Source organism: Myotis davidii, unplaced genomic scaffold (genome assembly GCF_000327345.1).
Source record: "Myotis davidii unplaced genomic scaffold, ASM32734v1 scaffold132, whole genome shotgun sequence".
Classification (NCBI taxonomy): Eukaryota; Metazoa; Chordata; class Mammalia; order Chiroptera; family Vespertilionidae; genus Myotis; species Myotis davidii.
Genome location: NW_006285258.1, coordinates 4,066,919 through 4,084,849, shown reverse-complemented (window position 1 = coordinate 4,084,849; position 17,931 = coordinate 4,066,919). Strand labels below are relative to the sequence as shown.

The 17,931-nt window shown below is 40.5% G+C and overlaps 1 protein-coding gene across 1 annotated transcript in view; it reads right to left on the bottom strand.

Moving 5' to 3' along the window:
- Positions 1–17,931, bottom strand: part of FBN1 (fibrillin 1) — a gene marked incomplete at its 3' end in the record, with an annotated part of 224,888 nt that overhangs the window by 203,026 nt on the left and 3,931 nt on the right. The window contains exon 2 of the mRNA XM_015558912.1: positions 17,790–17,929. Coding sequence (XP_015414398.1) covers positions 17,790–17,929 — 140 coding nt within the window. The remainder of the gene's footprint in view (positions 1–17,789; positions 17,930–17,931) is intronic.

Below are 17,931 nucleotides of genomic sequence, written 5' to 3'. Positions count from 1 at the left end.
AAATTTGGTAACATGCTTTTAAGATTCTCTCTTTGTCTTTTGCTCTTGGCCTTCACAAATACACACCTATCAACAAGTGAATCTGAAAATCAAGTGAATAATCTGATGAACAGAATGAACTGGTGATTTTAATAGAATCAGGGGCATAGAAAGGGAATGGACTGGCTATTCTTGGTGGGGAAAGGGGTGTGGGAGATGCGGGAAGAGACTGGACAATAATCGTGCAACTATGGATGAGGACAGTGGGTGGGGAGTGAGGGCGGAGGGTGGAGTGGGAACTGGGAGGAGGGGAATTATGAGGGGAAAAAAGAGGAACAAATGTAATAACCTGAACAATAAAGATTTAATTTAAAAAAATTTAAAAATAAAAAACCCTCCAGCGTCACAGCTCCCTGACTTAATGCAGAGGTTGCCGGCACTCGGTCCAATGTACGGAGAGACTGGCGATTCATCCCAACCATCAGCACAGCTCTCCCCCGAAATCCAACCCAAAAGGTTCTCTCTAGGCCTCTGTGATGCCAGTGCTGTCTTCTCAACACTTCTGGAGTGCCGGGGAGGGTGTGGCAGCATTCATGTTTCAAGCTATAATTGTGCAGAGGCGGTGATAGTGTCAGCACAAAACTTCAACATAGTGACAACTTCAGAGACGATGCTGCCAGAACAGGGAAACCTTTCTACCTCCTAACATACCTAAAAGGTTTCCAATCTCTGTAGCAGCTCCTAAGACAAAGCTTTGGTCTAAAAACCTGCAAGTACCTGGAAGTTGGACATTAGGTAGAAATACATCTGTTCTCAAAGAACTGTATACATCTTTTTCACTGATATGAAACATAGGAAATGTGACTTACACACACACACACACACACACTATTCCCCACAAACATTTAGCATGAATCTACTGGAGCAACTCTTGTCCCGCATTCCTTTCCCAAGGGGATCTGAATATATCAGTGTTTTTCAAAAATCTTTCACTTGAGTCATTAAAGCTGTATCATTTTTTCTTGTTTGTTTGTTTTCCCAGTTTTATTGATATAACTGACTTGCAGCACTGTATAAGTTAAACAGATTCATAATGATCTGACTTAACTATTATGAAATGGTTACCACAATAAAGTTTATTTAAAAGTTGCTATTTCTTAAGTTAAAAAGAGCATTCCTGAGAAAGCAATGTTGAAATGAGAAGACAAACGTTCACTCCTGAATGTTAAAATATCTACAAGCATCTTCTTTCCACCCCTAGTCCAAAATCTTACCAACTTTTCATAAGACCCTGGTCTGAAACTCTTACTATGAAATAAAAATAACACACCGACCTGCTCAATCTTGACTTTCACGCAAAATCATTGGATAAGGGGAGAGCCACAGACACCTGCATAATTATATCCTTCTTTTCTGCCCCCTCGAGTGCCAGGCTCCTCTGCAAAAATTTCCCAAAATGTTATGCCTCATCATTGCTAATACTGAGTATTAGCTATTAAGTCATTTTCCACAACTCTCAAAGCCGTGGGTCAGTCTGGAGAAGTGCAGAAAAAGCACACTTTGGCAGCATCGTAGACATTGCTGGCTGTGGAGCCATGAGCATCAGTTCAAATCTACGTATAAAACTTCACAGTATTAATAGGAAGTGACAAAATTCAAATATGCCCATTCTGCTACCCTCATAAGTTAATGGATCGACAATGATCATTAATTTGGGCTGTTCACATCACAAAAAGATATACCGGCAGGCATGACGGGCCTCTTAATAGGAGTACACCTAACAAAGTCTTCTCGCCAAAAAGTCGATGCTGATTTGGATCCGCCTCGAGGGCCAACAGGCAAGTCACAGTGCATACAGGAGACAGAGGAGAAGGACAAGGACCACCAGCACTGGATGCAGTCACCACTAGAATGAGAAACTGGACAGCAGCGTGCTGAGGTGTGGTCCCAGGACTCGCAGTGCTGGTCTGCATGCTACATAGTACTCATCTGCAATGAGATAAGGAGCTGACGGTGGGACAAATCACCTCCCTGCCTCCTTCATGGAGAAAGCCTTGCCATGAAAAAAAAAATGAATCAGCTGAGCTAAAGAGTGTGCTTAGTGATTGGATTTACAGTCTGGCACATGCTTCTCGTCTCATTAGAAACTGGTAATAAGCTGTTTATGGACTGGCATTTTAAGTAGCTCTACTCTACAGGACATGCACCAATTTCTTCCTTTCCAGCTTTGCTGAGATATAATTGACATGTAGCAGTGTGTAAGTTTAAGGTGTACAGTGTGTTGATTTGATACATGATTACCGCCCTAACATGTGCTAACACCTCCACCCCATCACATAGTTCCTATTTCTTGTGGTGAGAACATTTCAGATCTATTCTTAGCAATTTTCAAGTATATAACACAGTATTATTAGCTATAAACACCATGCTGTACATTAGGTCCCCAGAACTAATGTATCTTATAACCAGAATTTTATACCCTTTGACCACTATCTCCCCTTTTCTCCCACCTGGCAGCCCCTGGTAACCACCCCTCCACTCTCTGTTTCTCTGAGTTTGTTAAACTTTTTAGATTCCACATACAAGTGATATCATAGATCGTGAACAAAGTTCTTCAATAAATAAATTACAAGGTAGAAAATGACAAAGAGGACAATCTATATATCTAAACATATTTAAGAAGCATATCAATAATTACAAAATATGAACTTTACTTGAATCCTGATTTGACAAACTTAAAAAATAAGTAAAATTTATGACCTAATCAGGAAAATTTAAATCCTGGGTGTTTGGTGATAGTTTAATTTTTTTTAATGTAATAGTGTATTATGGTTATGCTTCTTAAAGATCCCTTATCTTGTAGAAATGCATATTGAAATATTCACTAAAGTATTTTTAGGGATTTACTTCAAAAAAAAAATCTGCAATGGGGGAGTGAAATGGATAAAATAAGATTGACCATTACTTGATAACTGCAGAAGCTGGAGCTTTTGTATTGTTCTCTCTAGTCTTGTATGTATTAAATTCTCCTTATTGAAAAACTTAAAATAACAACTTTGCAGTAGCATTGGCCCAGTTCATCCTCATAGGCATATTCTCCTGCACACCATCACCACACCACTTCAGGAACCACTTTTATCTGTTATTTATCTCAACATTCTTAAGAGGGATGGGAATCCCCATTTACAGATAACAGTCCAATCCCAACATGTTTACCATCTTAAACAAGTGGCAAAAACTAACCGTGTTTCTACAAATTTGAAGTGTGTGGCAACTAAATAAGGCTGCTGTTCATTAGACAAGGACTCCAAGAGCAATGACTTCACTACACTTGTGCAAAGAATTAAGCATGTCAGCCCAAGGGGTGGGCTTCCCTGGGTACTACAACTACTTTTTGACATGACCCATTTTCATAAGGATACTTTATCTTTTTTAATAAGAAAATAAACCCATCAGTTAACAAAAAAAAATACATTTGAGGGGATTGATTTGTATCAGGTCCATTAAAGGGCTGAATTTTGGCTTTTCTATCATAAGTGAGAGAGTGCTTACAGTCACGGGAAATATGAGACGAGAGGACGAAATCATTTAGCAAGAAATCGTGCTATGTTTTCTGATTCTTCAATATGTGAGAATCTGTGTTGACCCATTTTCAAGGGAGGGACCAAATGCAAATAAGCAGACAACTCAATCCACGGTTAAAGGAAACTCTGTTGTCTCGAATTCTGTCAAATAGTCAACAATATCCTTAATATTAAGTCAGAATTGCTTACCAAAGAAAAAGAAGAAGGAAAAAAAATGGCTCGCATATTCTTGTAAAATTCCTGAAAGGTCTTCAAAACTTTGAAAAGTTTGTTTTCTTATTTGAGACTAGGGGCCTGGTGCATGAAATTCATGCTTGGGTAGGGTCCCTAAGCCTTGTTGGCAATCGGAGACGATTGGGGCCTTCCTTCCCCCAGCTGCCAGCTGCCACCCAGTGTCTTCCTTCATTCCATGCCACCCTCTGGTGGTCAGCTCATGTCATAGCGAGCGGTCAAACTCCCAAGGGGACAATTTGCATATTAGCATTCTATTATATAGAATTTCTTTCTTTCTTGAGAAGTTAGCAGAGCATAAAAAGTACCTGGTACTTGTTGCTTTGTTTTTATATTTTTTCTTTTTCATAAACCTTGATTGTATTGGTGGTTGTGTGATTTACCCTAAGGGGATGAGAAAAATTAGGTAATTCGAACATTTTTAATGACAATTATTATCTGTGGAAACCATTCCTTATTTAAAGCACTCTTACTTTTATGGGCTGAGAATGAATATGAAGCAACCACAACTTCAGAAAGTTTACAGCCATTAATTCACCAGAGTCTGAAATGTAAGGGTGCAGGGCACAGGGATTCTACCACAGCTTTGCCTCAATTAAGATAATGTATATTTTGTTCCACTTTCCTGGATGTTCAAAAGTTTAAGATTTCTTGAAAATCAAAATGGGAATCATTATAAGGAAAGAAAAAAAATAAAGCTATTTTCAATTTCTCAAGAGAAATAGGGCACAGAAGAAAAACAACAAATAAGAACCCTTTTGTACTGAATGTGCATTATGCTGCTGCAAAGCATAACGCCAAAGGAAGGGGATGGTCAGTCGGAAGGTGAAGGCCATGGCTCTTCTCAGGGGTGGCCAATCTGTGTCAGCCTGGCCCCAAATCAGGCAAGTGAGGCCCGCCCACAAAGCGCCCAGGGAAAACGGTAATAACAGTGAGTTGAAGAAGTCCTGGGTCTACGAAAAAGGGAGCTTTTGAAAACCTGGGGGAAGGGAGACACGGGGGGTGGGGGGAGCATATAAATGGGAGACATCTGTAATACTATCAACAGTAAAAAATATTTTTTAAAGAAAAATGGAGCTTGCTTTGTTTGGGTACAGATGTGCTGTTTACCCACTCAGCTTCCCTTCCTCTTCTTTGCTGGCCAAACTCCTCTTTCCTAAGGGGAACCCATTCCACATGGCTCAGGCCTGGCCAGCCCCAGTGCCCCATTTCCTTGGCCACAGTGGTGGGCACATGAACAGCAGCAGAGCCAGACTTCTCCACGAGATCTGATGTGTGGAAGCTGAGAAAGCGTGTCTCTCATCACCTCTGAGATCGTGAGCTGAAAGGTAGTGTGGCTTGTCGTCCACTCGATCATTACCAAAGAAAGCACGTTTCAATAAACAGCCAACCACCTCACCACAAAGCAGGACTATCTTTCAGGGTCCTCTTTGCACTGATGCCAAAGAAAACGGTTTGGGGCCAGTCCTTCCATTTCCTAAAGTACAAATCCCTTTCACAAAGCTCTTGGGGGGAAAAGTGTCCTTCAGGAAATAGGCGAGCCTATTGGCCACATCTGCCAATACAACCATGCAAACTTCTTTGGAGGAGTTGAGAAGAGCATATTAATAAGGAATAGTGCTTAGTTTATTTCCTAATGAAGGCAACACAATTTAGATGAAGGGAGCATTTAAAAATAAAAGCCTTACCTGCACATTGCTTTTACATATAGCGAGAGCTCCACAAAGTAAGTTTCCATTAAAATTATATTTTTAAATATTTTAAAATTCAAGTTTGCTTCCTTTGGTTCTGAAAATAATCAGTTCCAAGGAGAGAAAGTGAAGACTGTGGTCTCCAGATACAATAATTATCTAAGTTTTTGCTTTAGCCATAAAAATCCTGCCTCTTTGTATGACTCCCTCCCTCATTTTCCTTACCTGTATCAGAATTAGAATCATTTTCATTGCCATCGCTAAGCACATCAGGCACTGTAGTAGGAATGGGAAATGTACTATCTCATTAAACCTCCGGGCAACCCAGAAAGGTATTATAATCTCATTTATAAGTGAAGAAACTGAGGCTCAGACTGATCAAGCCACTTGTCTGAGGTTCCTTCCTAACACACCCTACGCCCACACTTCCAAGCCCCCCTGAAAACATGGCCAATGGTTATTAGTCTTCATTGAAAATGACTCCTCAGACCTTTGAAATACAGTCAGTCCCACAAGCAATGCCACTCTACCCAGCTACCCACGACCAGGCTCAAATAGGAAACAGCATGAGGTCATTATAACATATACCCCAGCCACTAGCTCTGGGTTTTTATGACTGAACTGCCAAATTGCTCCTCGCCAACTCTTCAGGAAATGTTCAGACACTTTCTCAGATTCCAGCTAAAACATCAACTATGTGGCCCTGGGGAGTACAGAGCTCACAGGGTGGTAATGGGATATAAAATTTGCAAACTTGAGGTCAGTGGCCTAAACTCTGGGGCGTGAAGCAGCAGCAGTCCATGAAAAATTAAAAAACGTTCTGTCCACTTGAAGGTTGCATATCAAGTCCTTCCTTGGAGAGCACGTGTCCACATCATCTGGGACATTAACCCCAGCAGCAAAGAGAGCGAAAGATATTCCAAATGTAGTTCTGCCTAGAATCATTGGACAGAAGATGATAATATCAACTGGCTTGAGACAGGCTGTTCATTCTGAGAACTAAGCATGAGATCCCCGATTCAAAAACAGCTAATGCTCAATACATAGTTGTCACTTAGATTAAGCAGATGTTCTGGGATAGATGATATGGAAAACAAGAGTTTTTTCATTACTGACATGCTTATTACATGGAATCTAAATGTATAAATTAATAGTTTGGATAAGTGAGTCAGCACGTTGCAACAAGAGCCCAAGTTTACAGACCTAGAATTGCGGTGGCCCATCCCAGGACATTGAACATTCTAATTACTCATTAGAAGTGTGACTGTGGGGTGGGGGGGAGTTACCCTTCAGGCTCCCAGAGAAGATTCCAAGTGCTCATTCTCCCACCCCCTCACTGCTACCCTCACCAGAAACCACCTTCCATTAAAAGCCCCATCCCATTTGCCCCCACCTAAGCCAGAGATTTCCACTGAATGGAGGGAGTCCTGAGGAGCTAAAGCTCTGATGTCCAGCCTCCCATCTGGGTCGACCACTGAGAGGCTGATCGCACTTCCTAAGCCAAATAAAGAGAGAACAAGAAAAGTGCCTGTGCCCTGTGCCCTGTGCCCTTACTGGCAGCCCAGCTAAGGACCCTCGGGTACCACTCACCCTCTCCAGGGTATGAACACAAAGGGAGGCATAATCTCCTGCGCAATGACACATGTCTAATGAAATCGGCTCCTGGCACTGTGGGACTCAGCTTCCACATCTCTCTACTTCATAGAGAAGGAAATAAGCATCTTGAGCACTTTTTAATAAACTCTCTCTGGGCCTCGGTTTCCGCATCTATAAATTTTTAACGTCTGCCCCACTATCACTGTGACTTGCAATGCTTTTATAAAGATGGATGATCTGACTATAGAGGAAGACCTGAGTCATGATTCCATATGCCAAAAAAATTCAAAACCAAGAAGAGTCTTTAAAAGTTATTCATCAAAGGCATCTATTAATTTACTCAATCTAAATTAGCATCAAATGAGTAGGGGAAATGGCAGACAATAAACCATCATTCGTGAGGAGAGTGAGAGAGCACCAAACCTTACATAGTACCATATACATAGGTGCATAATAAATGCTGGCTTGACCTGATTTTTCCACAAAATTTCTCTAATTGTTTCACAAGAATCTTTTCTGACATTCAAGTGTCTATCTTTCTCAGTCCCCTGAACAGTCCAGTAAGGCCATAGGTCACCTGGTAGCAAGGCTGCCATGAGTGAGGGACTTGCTCTGTCCAATGCAGGTAACTGGTTGACTGGACTCTTCATCCACAACCTGTTCCTGACTCCCTTCTACTGCCTCCCTCAGTCTTTCTCCTTCCTTCCCCTAACAAAACCTTATCTCTGTTTTCTTCTTGAACACCCCAAGACCCTCAGGTAAAAATGTAACGTTTTACTTATAATTTAATTTTCTTAATGTTTAAACCCTTATTTGATATTCCTATTATCCCTATTTTATGTGAAGCTCAGCTCATCAAGTTACTTAGAAGAAGAAGAAAAAAGATGAGATGAAGAAGAAGAAGAAGAAGAAGAAGAAGGGAAATAAGGAGAAGAATATTGATGACATAGAAGAAGGAAAAGAGGTAGAGGGAAAAGGAGAAGAAACAGAAAAACAAATACCTGTCTCTAGAATACTTCTCTTTATTAACAGAGATATCACACCAGTTTAGTTCAAAACTACGAAACTAAGAGCTTAACAGCAGACATAATGTGTCCATAGGGCCGACATAAATCCTGTCTCCCAGCACCCACGTTGTAAAGTGGTTGTACTATATTTGGACTTCGATGTGTTTGGATACTTATATTTGAATGTAAGTATGACTGATGGTCTAGGAATTCACAACCCTTCAGAACACTGAACCAAATAACTTGTCTAATGGAGCAGTTCTCCCGCTCTGGCCTGCCTGATGTCTGGAATACATCTCCGGCTGGGAATGGCGGAGATAGGGGATTGTCCCCTCTCCCTTCCGCTCCGAGGGGCTGAATAAATAGACTCTGTGATAACTTCAACACAAAAGCCACTTGAGAAAGTGGGAAAGTCACAAGGACTTAAAACCAGACTTTGATAGTAGAGTATTGGATCTACAATCAAAACTGGACTGCATTCCTAATCCAGTTTTGTTCTATTAACAATATGGCTGTTCTGTTTATGACAAAATTAATAGCATTCGGCTCATTACAACTCTAATTCTATTGGCAACTGTACATCTTTTTTATTTATTAATTATACTCCCTGATTCTAAAAACAACTTTTGAGGTAAATTATACCAACAGATATGCAAAAAAATTTGGCTATTAATAGAAATTGAAAATAAAATCCCATATAGAAGGATTCAAAACATATCAGGTACCTAAGATAATAAATTAAAGTGTGCATTAAATTTGTCCAAGTTTCTTAGAAGCTAAAAAGAAAGCAGGAAAGTTAGGAGTTTCATAATTCTTCTATTTCAATAAAACAAAATTGGCCAGTTTATTAGAACTATAACATTATTCCTAGGGTTTGTGGAACTGTGGACAAGCTAAGAACAGTGCATTAACATTAACCTAACAGAATATGGTGACATGTTGTTCATTTTTCATTATGCATCACGGTAGCAAAACACCATGATACATCTTCAGTGGGGAACTAAGCCAATCAGACTCAATCAAGTTAGATTAAAACATAAACATCTGCCTGGCCAGGCAACCAATCAGTGTGTCAGTCTCACAACAATGTTGTTTTTTTTTCTCTCTCTCTATCTCTCTCTGTCTCCCCTCCCTTCCACTCTGCCTAAAAATCAATGGAAAAAAATATCCTCAGGTGAAGATTAACAATAACAACAACAAAAATCTTAAACATCTAATTATCCTTCCCAACAACCCATTCCTTCACTTAGATAGCTAGTCTCCAAAAATGTCCTCCCCAATTCCTCCCCTTCCTGCAGACACATGCTGCTCCTCACATAAAGAACTAGAACAACAGTGTGGTGATTTTGGGCGGGGGGCCACCCTCCCCTACCTTCCCTCTGAGGTTTGACGGTCTGATTGATGCTTCTCTGTCTCTGGATCTGTTTTTGTTCATCAGTTTATGTTGTTGGTTATATTCCACAAATGAGTGATATCATGTGATATTTATCTTCTTCTGACTGGTTTATTTCGCTTAGCATAATGCTCTCCAGTTCCATCCATGCTAAAACTATGGCTTTTTGTTCATACCCTTGAACTTAGACAAGGCCTGTGACTTGCATGGAATTCCAGGCCATGCAAGTCCAGGCTAAGTTTGAAGAAAGTCTGGTAGCTTCCACTTTTGTACTCTTGGAATCCTCAGCTTCCATGTAAAACGTCTGGCTACGCTGCTGGAGAGTCTGCCACAAGACCATGTGAGAGGGGGACAATCTGAGACGACAGGAAGATGTGAGGAACGCAGCCAACGATCCAAACACATGAGCCCATCCAGCCCTTCCAGCCAGCTTTCAGCCATTCAAGTCAGTTCTGCAGTCAACATATGGGTTTAAAGCATGTGACCCAGGTCAAGAAGCTCTTGTTCAAGATCGAGCTACAACAGAAACTTATCCTGAGCGAGGCCTGGTCGCTGCACCTGGGGCTCAGTTTCCCCATTTGAAAAAACACACTACGTGGCTCCATCGCCAGGGGCAGGCCCAGGCAGGAGATCACATAGGAGAGAGCTTTAAAACCTGGAAGTCCCCCAAAAGAGCCAGACAAGTGACTCTTTGCTTCCTTTATTCCCCTGCTCTATCTGTCCATTTAGTTAAGCCACACCAAAGTAAACAGGGCTGCAGGCGCCAGTCCACAATCACAGAACCAGAAACACACGTGAAGAAGTCCTCTTGCTCATTCCAGCCCTAGTGACACTGCAGGGATCAGAGACAAGGTTCCCCACTGTGCCCTGTCCAAATTCCTGGCCTGCAGAATCATAAGAAATAATAAAATTGTTGTTCTTTTAAGCCACTCAGTTTGGGGGTAATTGCTTACATAGCAATAAGATAACCAAAACACAGATGAAAATAGCTTGTTTCCTTGTAGTACAGGGACTTGGAATGATTTCATTTCTCATTAATGGTGCTATAATGTTTTCATGTGTAATAAGTTTTAATAATATATGGAGGTGGGAACATCCTAAATGCCTCGCCCACTTTGCTTCACACAACTTAGTGGCTAAGTACTGGCCAGGTTACTTCTAGAACACCTTGAGCCTCTTCTAACCCCCTCCACTGCCATTGCTTAGGCCATCGTCCATGCTCACCCTGGTTGCCATGTTAGCCCCCCAAATCTCCCTGCCTCTAGTCTCTCTGTTCTCTAAACCATGCGCCTCCCACATGTCTGCCAAGGGGCAAAGATCTGATCGTGTTCCCATCTTAAAATCCTTTACTAACTCACCATCTTCACCTTTCCCACGATCAGGTAGTGATGGTATGTGTCCTCTAGTTCCTCTCCCAGCCTGACAATGTCACGCTATGGACAGGCTCACAAGATTGCGTATTATACAACTCCAAAGGCACTACTCTCACAGGCTACACTGTGAGCTGGGCCCCTTGGAGCCAGGCAATGCAAGCCCTGCCCATGAGCGCAAACACTTTATATTCTTTTCACTTTGTGCCTTTTCCACTCAAATTTTTCTTCATTTCTCTCATATACGTCCTTCGAGCTCTAATTTATATAATTTACCTTATCCTGTCAAACAGTCCATCAAAATGGCCAGGCATTCAAAAATTAAATATTGAACACCTACCATATGCCCAGCTCCTAATTATTCCCAGTAATAAATAAAACAAAAAAGGAAACCACCTTTAAGAAGTTCTCAGTCCTGACAGTCACTTATTTGTCACATAGAACAAAAGTCAGCAAACTTTTTCTGTAAAGACAAAGAGCAAATAATTTGCTTTTTCCAGGCCATCGTCCATGCTCACCCTGATTGCCATGTTAGCCCCCCAACTATTCCACTCTATCCCTGTAGTGTGAAAGCAGACATAGATCATATGTAAACAATGGGCATGATTTGATTCAATAAAACTTTATTTATAAAAAACAGGAAGCGTGGTCCACAGTTGGCTGAGCCCTGGTAGACTTTCACTTTGAAGTATTTTCTGATTAATCCAATTTCCACAATGACGCTTCCTTTGTCATGTGATTGCATCTGCCTTCAATAAATGTTGAGTCTTTCCCTGAAGCAATGGTCGGAGATTTGGGGGAAATGAAAGATTCAAGACTATGGAAAAAAGAATAAACTTACCAGGTATCAGATTTATTACACTGGAGAAGCAGTGCAACACATTGGTTAAGAGCACAGACTATGAAGACAGATTTCCTAACTCTACCTCTTACTAATTTATATCTCTGGAATAATTACTAGAACTCTGCATTCCTCCATTTCTTCATCTGTTTAATGGGCAAGTAGGTATAATCTCCCTCTTCAAGAAGGCATGTGTTAAATGAATTAACATGTAAAGTGCAATCACGAGGGATATATCAGAACCTGCTATTCTTTACCATTATTCCTGCAATTTAATGTAAAAATTATATATTGCAGGCAACCAAGGTAAAAAAAGAAAGAAAGAAAGAATTCAGTAACTCATCATATTATGTCTTAAGAATTTAAGACACATAGCAGCCTCTCCTGGAAAGAGAAGTCTCTCTTGCAACTTGATTCTGAGAAAAATCTCTCACATGGCACATGAGCGCAAGAGATTCTGAATGACATCATGAGCAATGTCTCTAGCTCAGAACCTTGGGTGATGCAGGAGAGTGCCTGTGATGGTTACCTACTACTCTCAATAAAGTCAAGGTATAATGCTAACATATAAGATATGTGCCATCCAAAGACCCCACCAGATCTAACATTCTTTAATTCTTTCTGTTCTATTATGTTATTGCAGAAATGTTAAAGAAATTTTCTTGTTTGACAAAATATTATCATGTTATTAACTATGCCTGGGATCGGGCACAAAGAAATATTAGGAATTTTACAATGTTTTAGCCCCACATTTTTGTCCAGTGGAATGAAAAACCAAAACCAGAACTAAAATTGATGAAGAAAAAAAATATTAAAAATGTGTCTTTAAAACTTAACCGTTGTGTGCTTCAGCTCTTATAGCTGTAAAAGGAAGCTAGTAAAAGGGCTCATTTCATAGAAATGCTGTGGGCATCAAATGAGGTCCCATCTGTAAAACACTGAAAGCAGTGCCTGGTACATAAATGTCATCTAAATGTCACCTGCCACTGCAACAATTGTTCTTATTATTTGTTTTTACTTAATCCTAGATCCCATGTCCTCTACTATCTTTCTGTTGACTCTTAGTTCCTGTAATGCATCTGACTGTGCTCGCAAATATTAAGCTCCTAGGGGCCATGGCTGTATGTCTCTGGCATTCCATGCACCTAAATTCAGGGTGGCTTTCAATCAAGGCTTCCTGAGTTAATGAACTCTCTGGAATCCCATCTAACAATAACGTAATGTTAAAATCCTTATGATTGCTTTCTTGCCTTTGATGATTTTATAACCTAATGGGAAAATCAAGCTTAACACTCTTGAAACATTAAACTCTCATATACCTGCCATATAACTCAGGCCTGATACATTATTGATTTCAGCTTTCTAAAAACAAAATTATGGGAAAAAGTTCTAAGTTGCTTGAATGGGCCCCATTTATTGGGTTAGTTTCTAGAAAGAGAAAAAAAATGTTAGTAGAGCTCAAGAAAACATATTTAAAACCTTATTTTCACACTGAAAATCAAGGCTCATATTCCCAAATTATTTAGATTGGTTGCCTGGTTTATTGTAGGATAAAGCAAACAAACTAGTGTATAAAGAGCCTAATAATTTGTTCAGTATTTTGCTTGCTTAGAGTCACTGGCAAAATACTATAACCTTGTTAAGTATCTGCTACACAAGACAAGAAAGAAACATTTCACTAATCTTTATAATTCCAAATAAATTTGGACAGATATCTATAATTCTGTTTCCATCAGCCCTAACCCCATCTCAAGGAGACTGGTGCATGTTTTAATTAATTTGTAATATCAACAACTTATGCATTTTTGTCAACAACCACTATGTCTTAAATGTTATGAAATGAGTCACATAAATAAATATTGTGTCTCCATCTTCTTGTTTAAAATGTGGAATTACTGAGGCCTTCCACTTAAGAATATCTTTTTTAATGGTGCCTCAATATTTTAGCTTAATCTTTTCAATAAATGCAAGGACAAACCATACCACTTCAGGAGTCTTTTAGCCATATTTAATGATTAGCCTATCTGACTTCAGGTGAAGCCTTAAAGTCCTCTTTGTAAAGTAAAATGGGCGTTATAAAGTCTACAGAACTTTTTCTGTGTTCCCTGTTAACGTTCTTTATTTTAATAACAGACTTCTGTGTAATTAATCCCTAGGAGTTTGCCGTCACATAATCTACCCTGTGTATGAACTGTTCCATGTGTATTTTTCTGGGAACAAGACCTCTGGAAAAAATAAACAAATAAACAAAGACCAAAAGGAGTCATGCACAAGGGGACAAATTGTGTGAAACACAACCAGTCTCATACACTCACAAAACAGGCAACAAGGATAAAACTTCTCAATTCATCTTATCAGAGATTTAGGGGCAGGGGTTTCACTCTAAAGATTTCTTTTTCCCCTTTGACAGGAAACTGTACTATTTCCTTATTTGGGAGCTACAGCAATAAGGCAGTCATAAATAAATGGCGCATAACTACTTCCTAGTCAAGTAAAGTTGTGCATTTGGTTTTGTTGTTTTTTTTTATTGGATTGTCTCCCACACTTTTTGCCTAATCACACAAGTTAAGAATTTGGCTGAGAAAAAAAAAATGTGATGGACTGAAATTTCAACAACAAAGCTAGAATTTTATTATTTCTCATAAACTCATTTCACACAAATTAACAATGCCCAAACAAAAGAAAACTACTATATACTTATTCTTTGAAAACACTTTTGAAACTTGCAAAATTCTCATTTCAAAATCGAGAAAAATGTAATTTTTGCAGAGTAAATGCAGACCACATTCACTCCATTTAAAAATATTCCTGTAAAGACAGAAATTGGCGATTTACTCTAAAAAAACACAGCAAAAACTGGGAAGGAACTTGAGGATGCTTAAATTTCCACTGTGGAACAACTTCTGCTGCCCAGTGGGAAGAAAAAAAAAAACACCTGCAACAGGATGGGAGGAGAAGAAGACAAGCTACGACTATACACCCAGATGGTAAAGCTAGGCAGTCCCTAGCCTGTGAAGTGAGGCAGCTGACAGGATACGAATACACATACGTACCAAGAACATGAAGGCGAATCCTGAAGCCACCTGTCACCTCAGGGAAAGACAAGAAGGCAGTATTTGTAAGAGAGATTAGGCCAGCGCACACCGACACTGATGAGCTTAAAGTGCCTTTTAACTAGAGGAAATATTAGTGAGGTGCTGAAAGTTGCTGCCACCAACTGGGCATCAGGCAGACTCAGGGGTTACAAATCACTTTCACTTCATAAATGGTGCATTTCCATTAAAATGGTAAACAGGTTTTACTTTAGTCAAAGAGGTTAGTTTTAAAGCTGGTACTATTTTAACTAGCAAAAATAGAATTTTAAGCAATAACTGGGAAAATGTAACACACAACTGCTTTCCCTGATGACTTATGCAGCAGGGCATGGTTCAAAGACTTATTCATGGGAGACTGTAATAGCAGTGAGCAGAGAGAATACATTTAAATGCTATTCAAATTTAACATCAGAACTGGCATTTGTTTAAAATGAATCGGAAAACTTTTGACCCAGCAATCTATTTTTATTCATTTATACCACATATAAATTTGCACACGTACACACGTAGGGTGTAGAAGAATGTTGGTAATTGCACACAAAAATGATATAGTCTAAAGAGCTATCATTAGGGAACTGTGCCAGCCACATTATGGAATTCTATATGCCAAGAGAATGCATGAGGTAGATCCATATAAGTTTATAGATGGATGCACTAACAATATATGAAAGTGAGCAAGGTTCAATACAGTATGTACATGAATTAAAAAGAACACATACCAATGGGGGGAAAGGAGACATATTGTAATACTTTCAACAATAAAGAACTTTTTTTTTTAAAAAAAGGACACACCTATATTTGTGTATATATACATATATATTCGTGTGTACATGTATTTGTATATGTATAGGTATATGCCTATAATTTTTTAAATGCCCAAGAAAATGGTCTCTGAGTACTAAGTAAAACAATACTTTTAATTGTATATCGTTTTAAATTATCATTTTTACCTCCCCAAATAGATAACATGAGAATAACAATAAAACCCCTTATAGTATAAAGGTTCATTATTATATTATATCATATCATACAAACATATAATATTTATACTGTAAAGGTTAATTTTAATTATTTTTAAAACATGTCCATAGGTAAAATCTTAAAGGTAACATGAGAATTAGGAATAGTCATAACTGCTGTTCTATTTAATATCATGTTTATAGGAAGGCTTTATAAATAGTTTGCACTAGGGTAACATCTGTGTTAGGGAGCAAATACTACGAGGAACAGAGAGGGTTGTCTCTCTATCGTCATAAACATGTAAAACCCAGCAGAAGGAAGCGCTGGTGTGAGTGCAAGTGTGGACATCCTGTTAAGCAGCAGAGCTTAGTTTCTGCTTCCACACTGAGTCTGTGCCTCCCAAGGAAACACCCTGGTTGGTGATAGCACATAGAGATGAGACAAATGTCTGTCTGGCCGGGTCTGATGTCTTCCTGCAGACTTTCCTCCACAGAATTAAACCCCCACTCTCTCTCTCTCTTTCTCTCTCTCTCTCTCTCTCTCTCTTTCTCTAGGAACCATGGCATCAAGCTTAGATATCAAGATAAGATTACATAGCAGAAATATTTTTGAAGGAAAAATGCTGGAAAAATTAGGTCTTTTTGAGAACATATGAGAAATCAGAGTTTCGGTCCACCTATTGAACTTGCAATGGGCCTCACACACAGAGCAATCAGTGCCTGCTGCCTGATGGGGATCCGGCTTCACAGGGTAGGCAAACTGTCTTTCCAACACTGGCGGAATCCCACACAGACCAAGATGGAACTAAATTAATCGTAACTATTTCCTGGGGTCAGGAAACCACACGATTTACCACAGTCTAAGTGCGTGGCTCTGACAGTCATCGTGTCCCCGGTCCAGATCAGGATTCAAAAACCCATCTGTCAGTTTAGTGCACTTTTTATTCCCTACCTGGGCCACACCAACACCCATGTCACTACAGGTATAATTAAAACAGCCCAGAACAAGAAATAATAAGTGAACTGTTCGGCCGCATATCCCGGAGACAACATCACTTGGTCACTCAGGGCCCTATAATCAAGCTACAGAACTCCTCAAAAAAAAAGAGCAACAATGAGAATCATAAGCACTTCATGGAAAGCCTCTGAGTATTTCCCGTCTGGGTTCACTTAATAGGCTCCTCCCAGGAGATAAAATGGGTCATTTACAGTCCATCCTGCTGCTCCGATGGAGGCTTGACGTTAACCGCAGAAAGGAATTTCTTTCTCAATCTGAACGATTTTAAAAGCAGTGTATTCCCTATGCAGTCGAGCTGCCTAGTTTAAATAGTTCGTGCTGAAACAGTTTCTGTAACAGGGGCATAGGAAGCTGGTGAAGTGCCCAGCTGCACGCACCCAACACATACACCACCGGTTTAAAACACCCTTTAAGGCTGGGCCACAGCAGCGTTAGTGCCCCGGTGAAATGAAGAGCTCCTTACAACCCAGAAACATGCTCTCAGAAACTCCTGCCCTGCTGTGCTTCCAGCGTCCACCTCTGAAGAGCACTGCTACTCAGAAAACTCACTCCCTAATTTTAATAGCACGACTTGGAGGACGCTGACCACTCACTGTGTGTCTTCTCCCACTGTCCCTGGAATCCCTCCCCGCCCGTGCTCCCTTACAAACGGAGTATCTGCAAAGATGCCCACAGGAAAGCACTTTCCCCTAAACCCAGGCGGATTGAAATGAAGGGAAAGGAATGGACTTCTCTACTCTCAGTCGCAGCTCCTCCCCTTCTTCCTCAAAGAACCCTCCTGGCCTCCCAAAATCGGCCTCGACAATGGCCCAGGATTCCTTTTCACCATGACCTCGCCTCTGGGGCAGGAATCCTTGGAGTGGTTTATCCTCGAATGCGTAGAGGACCGGGTCACCCTTGCACCTCTAAGGTGCCCCCAGGAGGTCTTGTGAGGGACACTTCCCCGGTCGGGGTTCCATCCCCTCAGTTTCTCTGGAGGAGAGGGAGGGGAGACCCACCCCAGAGGAGCTGCCCCGTTGCCTTACCCTTTCAGCGCGTCGTGTCCGCCGCCGCCTCTTCTCTTGGCCCGGCTGGCTCGGGTTTCCTTCGCGTTCCCAGCTGCCACATTGGTGTCCGCCCCGTGGCTCGTGTAGGACGCTAAGAGCACGGTAAATCCCAGGGCGACCT